At 39.2% G+C, this 11,945-nt stretch overlaps 1 protein-coding gene across 4 annotated transcripts in view; it reads left to right on the top strand.

Annotated features, from left to right (window-relative positions):
• Window positions 1–11,276, top strand: part of C1H1orf94 (chromosome 1 C1orf94 homolog) — a 65,075-nt gene extending 53,799 nt beyond the window's left edge. For all 4 annotated transcript variants that reach the window (XM_074217492.1, XM_074217488.1, XM_074217489.1 and 1 more), the window contains one exon: window positions 10,886–11,276. In XM_074217492.1, the coding sequence (XP_074073593.1) occupies window positions 10,886–10,961 (76 nt within the window). In that variant the 3' untranslated portion in view covers window positions 10,962–11,276. The remainder of the gene's footprint in view (window positions 1–10,885) is intronic.
• The last annotated feature ends 669 nt before the right edge of the window (window positions 11,277–11,945 follow it).

The following is an 11,945-nucleotide window of genomic DNA, read 5'->3' on the forward strand; positions in this document are numbered from 1 at the left end:
CACTAAAATGGTGTCTAAAGTCAAGGTCTTTATTGGGTGCTATGGGGAGACAGAAGGATGGGATATGGCCTACATCCTTAGGAGCTCCCAGTACAGTTATAGAAGTATAACAAAGAATCTATAATATGGAATATTCTATGATACAATAAAACCAAATACAAAATTTTGAGTATAGATTATGAATATGATGAGAGCTTAGGAAAAAAAGATTGCTATGGGTTGGACAAGGAGCATAGAATGTTAGAGCTGGAAGGGACTGTAAACATCAACTATGTTCAGTCCTACATTTTACAGATTTCATGTCCAAAGAAAGTTAGCTAGAACTAGACTTTTATCAAATCATCCCCTTAATGACACAGTAACATTTTATTTAGTCTTATTTATTTAGTCTTAACTCTATTCTCTCCATCTCATTTGACCCTGAACATAACATCCAAATTAATCTTGCTTATGTTACTCTTACTCCCAAAATCTGCAATAGTATAATTTTAGATCTGATAAGGCTAAGCCACCATCTTTTTCTCCTTTTAAGATTTTGTCCAAATTTCTTATTTCAACATTTATAGCTTTTAAACAACTTGCTCCTACTTAGTGCTTGGCAACTTAGGGGCAGCCAAGGTAACACAGTGGATAGAGCATCAGACTTAGAACCAGCAAGAGTTAAGTTTGGATTAGACAATGGAAGCCCTGGGGAATGGGGGGAGGATCTTAGGCTCAGATACTTTCTGTATAACTCTGGGAAAGTCACCATCTCAACCTTAGTTTCCTCATTTGTAAAATGGGGCTGATATAATCATCTACCTCCCAAGATAGGATCAGGTGAGGTAATATTATAGAGCACTCTGTAAACCTTAGAGCTCTCTTTAAATTAGTATATAAATGTATTGATAAATAAATAAGGCTCTCTACTATTACCTAAGTCTTTCTTCCTTCTTTCCAACATGTGTCTTCTTCTATAGCAATGATAAATCTCAAATCATTCATTCAAAAGATATTTCTTAAGAGCCTTCTTTGTTCTTATCACCATGCTAGATTCCACAGATGATGGATATATTTTGCTCTCAAAAAACCCTATAATTAATACTTGGATATGCCTATAGATAGAGCATTTCATCAATGTAACTACTTCCTTCAGTGATACATGTAAAAACTCATCCATACACTCTCATTTTGAGTATTATTCATATCACACCTTCAATCCTCCACAGGGTCTCCACCCAATATTTTGTGACTGTCCCCTAAATATCTTGATACTTCTGTAGATGTCAATGTGTTTTAAGAGGGAAGATAAAACAAGGGAAAAGGCAGTATGTGAAAAATTTCTATGGATAAGTACCAAGAAAATGCTGAAGGAGGTTAGAAGTGGGAGAGATCACTTTTGATTATCAGAGAAAATCTCATGAAGGAAGCAGCATTGAAACTAGATTTTGAGGAATGGACAAGATTTCTATAGAGATGAGGTAGAAAGATTATGGAGATGAAGAGAACAATATCACAAAGCAACAGAGGAGATAAAACACAAAGTATATTCAGGAGATGTCAAATGATCCAAATTGTAGTATAGAGTTTAGCTAGAGGAAAAGGGTAGGTCTTGAATGCCAAACTAAGTTTTGGCCCTAAAAGCAATTATAGAATATGTTTGAGAAGGAGAGTACTATATCAGATCTTTTCCTTTAGTAGATTATTTCAGCAAGAAAGGATTAGGGAGGGGAGTGGAGTGGAGCCAAGATGGTGGCAGGAGAAGAGCCTATCCTAGGTGCTCTCTCCAAAATATTTCAAAACTCTTAAAATTATGACTTTAAATTTCTGAGAGACAGAACTCACAGAAAGATCCAAGTTAGGCAATTCTCCAGCCCAAGGTAACCTGGAAAATAGTAGAAAAAACGCTGTTCCACAGGGTTAGAGGGGCGGTCCACCAGAGTGAAGAAACCACAGCCTCCCGGAAACAGCCCCAGGGTGCCCAGGAGCCATGGCTCCCTACAGTAGAAGCAGTTTCCTGACCTTCACCCCAGGGATCACAAAGCACAACTTGGAAGATCAGCAGGGAGACCTCAGTGTGAAGCCCATGCCATCAGTGCAGATGCAGCAGTCAGCACACCCAGATTCAGGAAATGAAAGCACTGTGGAGCCTGCAAACAGGAGCCTCCAGGCAGCTGAGCAATGAGTGCTCAGCCCACTGAAGGTGGAGGAGTGGAGGGAGACTTCTGAGGTCTATCCTCTGTCCCTGGAACAGGACTCTGGGTCTCTGACCACATTCATATCCTGATCACAATCTAGGGCCCCCCATGAAACAAGGACCCCCCCCCCAGCCCATGGTGGAGGGGTGAGCTTGTGGTCATTCACAGATCAGGAGAGCAGTTAGAGCCTCATACACTGAGGTACCTGTGGGGTTGTCCCAATAAAACTCAAAAGTTCAGGAAGCACTCCAAAACCAGGCACAGGCTGGGGAAATGAGTAAACAGGGGGAAAAAAGGAACCTGACCACTGACAAATACTTACTCTATGATCCCAAGGAGGATCAAAATACTCAATCTGAAGATGAAGAAGTCCAAGCTTCTGCACCTAAAGACTACAAGAAAATGGAAGTTGGGCTCAGGCTATGATAGAGCTCAAAAAAGATTTTGAAAATCAAGTAAGGGAGATAGAAGAAAAATTGGGAAAAGAAATGAGAGAGATGCAGGAAAAATATGAAAACAAATTCAGCAGCTTAGTCAAGGAGATCCAAAAAAATGCTGAAGAAAATAACATGTTAAAAACCAGCCTAGGTCAGATGAATAAAACAGTTCAAAAACTGATGACTTTACAAGAAATCAAGACACAATACTTCAACACCAAAAGAATGGAAAATTAGAAGAAAATGTGAAACATCTCATTGAAAAAAAAACTGATCTGGAAAACAGATTCAGAAAAGATCATTTAAAAATTATTGGGATACCTGAAAGTCATGATCAAGAAAAGAGTCTTGACCTCATTTTTAAAGAATTTTGATAGGAAAATTGCCTTGATATCCTAGAAGCAGAGGGCAAAATAGAAATTGAGAGAATCCAACGATCTCCCCCAGAAAGAGATCCAAAAAATTAACAACCCCCCCAGAATAAAACCAAGTTCCAGAACTCCCAAGTCAAAGAGAAAATATTACAAGCAGCCAGAAGGACACAATTTAAATATCATGGAGCTGCAATCAGGATCACACAGGACTTAGCTGAAACTACATTAAGGGCTCATAGGGCTTGGAATATAACATTCCAGAAGGCAAAAGATCTTGGAATGCAACCGAGAATCAACTACCCAGCAAAACTGAACATCCTCTTCTGGGGATAAGATGAACTTTCAGTGAAACAGGGGAATTTCAAATGTTCCTGGTGAAACAACCAGAGTTGAACAGAAATTTTGACCTTCAAGTACAGGATTCAGGTGAAGCACAGAGAGTGGAGGAGAGGGATAAATTATGAGGGATTTAATGATGATGAACTGCATGTATTCCTGCATAGAAAAATGATACTGATAATACTCATATGAACCTTCTCATTTAATAGAGCAGGTAGAAGGAGCTTTTATAGATGAAGCACAGGAGAAAGCTGAATTTGAAGATAAAATATATTGTAAAAATGGAGTCAATGGCTAAAAGGGAAATGTACTAGGAGTAAGAGAAAGGAGAGATGAAATAGGCTAAGATATTTCATATAAAATATCTTATATTTAGCTTCTTTTTTTCGTGTAGCTTTTGCAATGATATGGAAGGGGGGAAGGCAAGGGGGAATGAGGGAATCTTCACTCTCATCAGAAATGGCTCAGAGAGGAAACAGCATACACACTCAATAGGGTATAGACATTCAGAGGAAAAAGGAGAGAAGGGGACAGGGGAAGGGGAGGGGTGATGTGGGTGATAGAGGAGAGGGTAGATCATAGGAGAGGATAGTCAGATATAACATTTTCTTTTTTACTTTTTTCAAGGTGTTGGGATTGGGGGGGGGGGGCCTGTACAGGACCATGGGCAAGTGGGTTGCTAGGTTTCTGGGGTGGTATGTGGGCTTGGGGCCTCTTGGCCCCAGGGCTGGTGCTTTGTCCATTGTACCACTCAGCTACCCTACAACACATTTTAGAAGAGGGACAGAGTGAAAGGAGAGAGAACATATAATATATGGTAGTGGAGAGGAATGGATGGAGGGAATTACAATCATCAACTGTGGAAAAATATGGAATTAACTTCTGTGATGGACTTATGATAAAGAATGAGCTGATAGTATCAGAATACAGACTGAAACACATTTTTTGTCTTTTACTTTCTCATGAGGTTCTATATTTTTGTGGGGGGGAGGGGGGTATTATGTTTACTCTTAAACAATAATATTTTAGTGCCTTCTGTGGGGGTTGGGAGGAGGGAAGCAAGAATAGGGGTAAATTTGTAAAACTCAAAATAAATAAAAATCTTTCATCAATTGAAATAAAAGAAAGGTTTAGGAAGAAAATACCAGAGGCAGAAAGTACTAAAAGACTGTTATAGTAATCCAGAATAAAAGTGAAAAGGAATAAACTGGAGTAATCACATTGTAGGAAGGGAGGAAAGAAGGAATTGGGAGGCATTGTGAAGAAAGATTTCATAGGACTTAGCAACAGACTGGGGATGGGAGGAGGGGGTAATATTAAAAATCAAAACTGGATGTTTGGGAGATTAAGATGATCACAGATAGCTCCACTCCCTTAGTCAGGATGGAGAAGTCAGTAGGAAGAGCAGGTTTCTGGAGTGGGGTAGGGTGAGGTACATAGGAAGATGAGAAATTCTATTTTGAATGTGATAAATTTGAAGCCTAGGTGGAGAAATCCTGCTAGCATTTGAGGATATGGAACTGCAATTTGGCAAATGAGTTAGGGCTAATAAAATAGATTTGGTAGTCATCTACATAAAAATGATAACTGAGATGTTGACTGTGGTTGAAATTTCCAAGGGAAAGAGTAGAGAAATAGAAGATCAAGGATTAAAAAAAATAATATACATATAAATGGTAAAGAAGAAAAAGAGTCAGGGCAGCTAGGTACAGCAGTGGATAGAGCACTGGCCCTGGAGTCAGGAGGATCTAAGTTCAAATCTGGCCTCAGACACTTAATAATTACCTAGCTCTGTGGCCTTGGGCAAGTCACTGAACCCCACTGCCTTGCAAAAATCAAAAAAAGAAAAAGAGTCATAACAGAAAAAAAGAGATAAAAGTAGTTAAGGGTAGTGTAGTGCTAAAGAAATCAGTTAAAGAGAGAAAATTTGGAAAGGGTTTATGGGGGGTAGGCTAACAGTGGCAAATGGTGCTGAGAAACATACAAAAAATCATTTGATATAGCAATAGAAGATTAGTATTGACATTAGAGCTGATTCTGAAGAGTGATATGGATGGAAGTCTCGCTGCAGTTGGATATGTAAATAGATGGCAAAGAAATGGAGGTAATGAATATAACTTACTCTTTTGACGAGCATGGAAAAGAAGGAAGGAGAGAATTAGAACAGGATACAAGAGATTTGGGAGTTTTCCTCCAATCAATGAAGGGAAGATCTTAGATGTTGGAATCTCCCCTATTGGAATAGGGGAACTTAAAATGATAAAACATCTCTAGGGTACTATGTTCACTTTGGGGCACCATAATTTCAGAAAGATATAAATGCAAGAATTTTCAAAATTTTGAAAGCTTTAGTTGGTGTATATATATATATATGTCATGTGCAATGGAGGATGGACATATTAGCAGACTTAGGTGGCAAGTAAAATGACCTAGAATCCTAATGCAAGGGGGCAAATTTTATCTCGTATGTATCACTATTATTTGGGAAGAAGTTCACAATTAGAATATGTCATTGGATGGGTGTACACCATTGTTGTTTTTAAATTGGAGGGGAAAAAAAGGGGGAAGATAGAATTATTAAGAAGCTAAAGCCAGGGCAGCTAGGTGGCACAGTGGATAGAGCACCGGCCCTGGAGTCAGGAGTGCCTGGGTTCAGGTCCAGTCTCAGACACTTAATAATTGTCTAGCTGTGTGGCCTTGGGCAAGCCAGTTAGCCCCATTTGCCTTGCAAAAACCTGAAAAAAAGAAGCTAAAGCCATATGAGGAGATTCAGGAAGTATAGGAGAACACCTGGGTGAAAAGAATTGAAAAACTGACATGATTTTGTTATCAGACTATATTACAGGCCACCTGTACAGAAAGAATAAACATATGATTTTGAGAAAGAGATTATAAGCCTGGCACAGAGGTAAAATATAGTAATAATGAAGTAGTTCAATTATCCAGACATCTTTTGGTGCTCTTTCTGCCAAAAGCCGATCTGATAATAATTTCTTGATTTGTTCCAATGAAAATTTTATCTTTTGAAAAGTGAAAGAAATAATGATGGAATTCCATCCTGGATAGGATTCTAACAGAGGGGATTGGTTGCTGGGATAGGAGGCAATTATGGGAGTCTTTGCATAAGTGTTTTCTACCTACTTCTTAGAATGTGTGATACAGGAAAGGAAAGTGAGGCATATCATGACATGCACCCTATACTTCAGGAGAATGGATTTCAAAGAGCTCAGAGGATGAATAGGTAAGAGCCCAAGGACTAAAATTCTAGAGGGGAAGTCAGTGAAAGAGGGATGAATGAAATTCTGAAGACACAAAGGGAAACAACTCCAATGAAGAGAGAAAATAGGAGTTGTCTGAAGAGATCAGTTTGCATGTTAACAGAAACTTACCATTTGATTTAGATTTGTAAAAGAAATGTACAGAAGATGGAAGCAAGGGCAAGTAACAGAAGATGGATACAAAAGCATGTCAGGTGTACTAAAACTCAGAATAAACTCAGCCTGGTGAAGAAAATTGATAACAAAAAGAGGAGAGGGGTGCTCTATTGGAGAAAAAGGCAAATTGAAGAAACAGTAGAATATGTGCTTGGGGTAGATGGGACGATAACTGACAAAGAGAAGTAAGAGCACTTAATTCTTATTTTCCCTTTTTCTCCACCACAGAAAATGGTCTTTGGAATAGAAAGGACAGAAAAAAAACTGCCTAATAGGGAGCTGATACCCAAGACAAGTATGGAAATAGTGAGAGAGCACCTAGCTACCCTTGACTAATTCAAGTCACCTGGCCCATAGGAACAGGACCCTTGGGAACTGAAAAAGGGGGTGGATATGATATTTGGAAGATCTTGAAGAATGGGGGAGGTATGGAACAATTGGAGAAGTATAAATTTCCTAATGGTCAAAATATTAGAGAGTCTGAAAACTACAGGTCAATGAGATTGACTTGATTCCCAACATAATTGCAGATTGTATTCTTAATGAGGTAGTTCCTCATTAAGGCTATCAAAGGCCATCAAAGAAGGGAGTGAACTCAAAGAACCTACATGACTTCATCAAGAACAAGCTATGCGCTTCAGATTTCCTTTATTTGTCAGGGTAGTTAAGTACGAGGTGAATGCTATAGGGATAATATCTCAGATTTTAGTACAGTTTTTAAAGTGTCTCATGCAATTCTAGTGGGAAAGCTAGAAGAGTATGAGCCTTGTAATAGGACAATTGTTGGATTCAGAAATGGTTGAGTGGTTGACCTCAAAGGGTACCCATTATTTATCCATGTCAGTTTAGAAGGAAGTCCCCAGTAGAGTGACCAAGGGATTTGTGCTTGACCTGGTGCTGGTAAATATATTTATCAATAATTTGTATAAGGGGCTGCTAGGTGGCGCAGTGGATAAAGCACGGGCCCTGGAGTCAGGAGTACCTGGGTTCAAATCCGGTCTCAGACACTTACTAATTACCTAGCTGTGTGGCCTTGGGCAAGCCACTTAACCCTGTTTGCCTTGCAAAAACCTAATAATAATAATAATAAATAATTTGTATAAAAATATAGATGGCATATTTAGCAAATTATCAGCAGACACAAAGCTGAGAGGGATAGCTAACATTTTAGATGACAGTTCAGATAAGTTTAGTTAACAGTTCAGAGATTTTGCTCAAAACAATGTGGAATTGAGTATAAATAAATAAAAAGCCATACTGTTGTTGTTGTTCAGGCATGTTCACTTCTCTGTGAATTCATGGACCACAGTATGCCAATTTGGCACATTGGTTTTTCCTGGCAAAGATACTAGAATGGTTTGCCATTTCCTTTTCCAGTGGATTAAGGCAAACAGGGTTTAAGTGACTTGCCTATGGTCCCACAGCTAGGAATTTCTAAGGCTTGATTTGGACTCAGGGCTTCTTGACTCCAGGTCCAGAACTCTTTCCATTGAGTCAGCTACCTCATATAGTCATACATTTAGTTTCAAAAACTCAAATTCACAAGTATAGGAAAGGCAAAGCAAGTTTAGACAATCGGGTTTTCTCCCCTTTAAAAGGTTGGTGCCTTTGGCTTATGCAGGATCAATCACAGAAAATATATGGCAGCCAAAAATTTCAATCTTGAGAGGTGGTAAGGAGGTGGTAGTCCTTTTTTTCTGCTCTCCTCAGACCATACCTGGAATATTATGTTCTCTTCTTGGAAACTAAATTTAATACTATCAGTACAATGGAGAATATCAGGAGGACAGCAAGGGTGGTGAAAACTGTGAGTTTATCCTATATGAGGTTAGTTGGAGAAAGTAAGGATGTTTAACCTAGGGAAAAAAGAAACAGGAGACATGATATTTTCAAATATTTGGATGGTGGTCTGGTGGATTAGCTTTGTTATGTTGACTACAGAGAAAAGAACTAAGATTAACGGGAAGAAGTTAGATGACTTAGGAGAATTTAGGTTTGATGAAGGAAAACTCTCCATCAAATAGAATTATTCAAACGTGGAGGGGACTGCCTCAGTCACTTGTGGGTTCCCCTTTATTAGATGTCTTCAAGCTTAGAGCATTGGGATACCCATTCCTCTGCTTTCTTACAGTGGGGATTCTTTTTCAGATATGACTTGGATTGGGTAACTTGCTTTTGCTCCTTCTAATTCCTTCCAACTTCTGAGTAATTCCAATATTTAACTAGCTATAGTAAAGGGGGAATCAGAGGAGTTCCACCCAAATCCAGGGGACAGAACTAGAAACAGTAGAAGAAAGTCATAAAGAGTCAAATTTAAGCCCTTCAGAAGGAAAATCTTATTGAAGATAGAAGGTTGAATCAATAAATGGTTAGTCACTTGAAGTATTTAACCAAATACTGAATGACTTCTTATTGATTGTACTGTAAAGTTTTTCTTCTGATAGGTTGAAAGGATAGTCTTAAGGTTGGCCTTCAAATTAGGAAGGCCTGAGTTCAGGTCATGTCCAACTCATCCCAGCTATGTGACCCTGGGCAAATTACACCCTTTTAGTGCTTCAGGACGTTCTCCAAGACTACCCATTACAGAGAGGATGCTGATCTACATTGTACAGGGAATTTACTCACATGAGAAAGATCCAGTACCAGTGAAGTCTTGTAATGAAATATAGTTGTTTGTTTTCTTTTGTTTTACCACATCTGGTAAAAAAAAAATGGATGGAACAAGCTGGTTTCTGAGGTCTTCTCCCTCCCAACTTTGTGATTCAGTGATAAAGGAAAGGAAGGACCACCAAAGAAAAGCTCCAGAGGAAAGGAGTGGGAATAGGATTTAAGGTAAAGAGAGGAAAAACCTATTAACAAGACAATATAACTGGGAATGAATGGGCAAAAAAATAAGTGAGAAATTGAGGGAACTTAGACAAATAATTCTTAACTTTCTTAGGGCTCTGGAAAGTGATCACAGTGAACTTATTCTTATCTTTGTCTGCTTAGGACTTTCCTCTCCCTGAAATGCTCTTCTTCCTCTATCCAAATCCAACCAATTCTTCAAGGCCTAAACCATAGCCTTTCTCTAGGAAGCCTTTGTTAGCCACTTGAGCCATCCCCATTCTCTCTTCTTCCTGGTTCCTCAATGCTTCACATCTGCAACACATCATATAATTTAACAGTGATCCAAGACTTGCCATAATGTCTAATTGTTTTCCATGTTTAAATAATACCAACCCAATTAGATTAGGAACTCCCTGAGAGCAGGGACTGACTCCTTCTCTTGGCATCTCCATGGCACCCAGGGTTAGACACACAGTAGTCATTCTGTACAAAGTAATTGCACTAGAAGTGAAATATGGTATTGAATTTTGTGAGGAAGGAAAGTAAATAGAAGGGTCAGAGAATCTTACTGTGTACTCAAATTCACCCCCAAATTCTTTGATATGGGATTCCATGAGTGAGGATACTGTTTTTTAGAAATAACTGCAGAACTCTCCAGTCTGCCTGGTCAGCAACCTCCTGGGGATAGTGGTAGATTCAGAATGTTCAGGAAGAAGGCCCCTGGCTATTTATTTCCTAACTCTATCTAACCATTGGAGTGGGGGACTCATCTGCAAGATCCTGACTATGGAAGAAAAGATAGCATGAAGGACAATGCAAAGAACACTGACCTGGGTGTCAAGAGAATCAAGTTCTAGTCCTATCTAGTACTAATATTCTATATTCCCCTGGAGAAGTCATTTCTTCTCCCTAGTTCTCAGTTTATTCATCAGTGAAATAAGGGGTTGAATGAGAGGATGTTCAAGGTTCCTTCCAGCTCTTCTGTTATGTGAGCTAAACCAAAGATTGTCTGATGTCCTGAGCCCACAAAAAATGGACATGGGGAGACCCAGATTGGAGTGGAGGGGGTCTCTCCAGTAAAATAAATACTAGACTCCTTTTAATTATTTTTACTTTGATCAGAATACAATCTTGGGCTTTTGCTGGAGCCCAAATGTGAGTCTATCATGAGGATTCCCATCTCCATACCTGTCACAGGACTTTGACAATCATCCAATTCAAATGAAAATTTCAGTAAGTGTTGGGCTGATGATAGCAGGAAGAGATCTCATTAGATCAACTGTTCTTTTTTGCAGGTTTAGCTCAACATCCAGTGGACCCCTGGTGAACAGTCCCTACTTTTCTTCCAGTGGCAATGGCATCAATTTTTAGCTGCCCTTCTCCCTTTCTTCTCTGCCACCTCCCCTCCTGTAGGGCCAGAACTAAGTGTTCTGCAACCCTGGCCTCGGAGATCGTCTGGTTTCAGGTTTGGAAAACCATTGTTCTGGCCAGGCAGGTCCTCTTTCCCCTACATGCACATATATGCAAACATATACACGCCCACATGCCCACATATATGCACATGCACATACAGAGTTGTATTTAGCTGACATGAATGGTTTTTGTTGTTGTTGTTGGTAAAATAGGAGTAAGGCGTATAATAAGGAAAAAGTTTGTATTTATAATAAAACTCTGAACTACTTAAAATGGAATCATCTCTCTTCTTGGCTGCGTGTTTTGAAGTGCCCCATCTCCCTATCCAGTTCTTCCTCCATTTATCAAAGTTGCCTGATGTCAAGGCATGTGTTGGGCTTGGGGCAGGCTGGGGAGAGAACAGAGAGAATGGAGTCCCTTCTGGGCTTCAACCAAGGTGCCCCTTGATCATTAGAATCCTGAAACATAGTCTTCTGGCTTTGTTTACACTGGGTCTAGCATCAGGAAACCTGATTTAAAATCCAGTCTCTATCACTTAGCAGCTATATGATCCTGAAAATGTCATGGAAGTCTTCTGGCTTCAGTTGTAAAATGCCAGCATTCAAACACTTCCTGCCTCAGTTGACCCATTTGAGGAATGGGATTTCCCATCTGCATTCCTATCCCAGGACTTTGATAATTATCAAATTCAAATATGAAAACTAGTCCTGATAAGGGCATGATAACAATGCACATTAATTCCCCTCTTTAACCAAAAGAATTACTTGAGGACTTAGTCCAAACTAAGATGGATTCTGCAGAAAGTATTAAGAGGAGATGGAAGGAGATAGACTTGATTTTGAAAGGGTTAACTCAATTCAACAAACATTTGTAAAGCACCTCATCTGAGGAGTCCACTTTTTATAAATTTATTTTTTATTTAAAGCAGTGGGGTTAAGTGAT

Source organism: Macrotis lagotis, chromosome 1 (genome assembly GCF_037893015.1).
Source record: "Macrotis lagotis isolate mMagLag1 chromosome 1, bilby.v1.9.chrom.fasta, whole genome shotgun sequence".
Taxonomy (NCBI): Eukaryota; Metazoa; Chordata; class Mammalia; order Peramelemorphia; family Peramelidae; genus Macrotis; species Macrotis lagotis.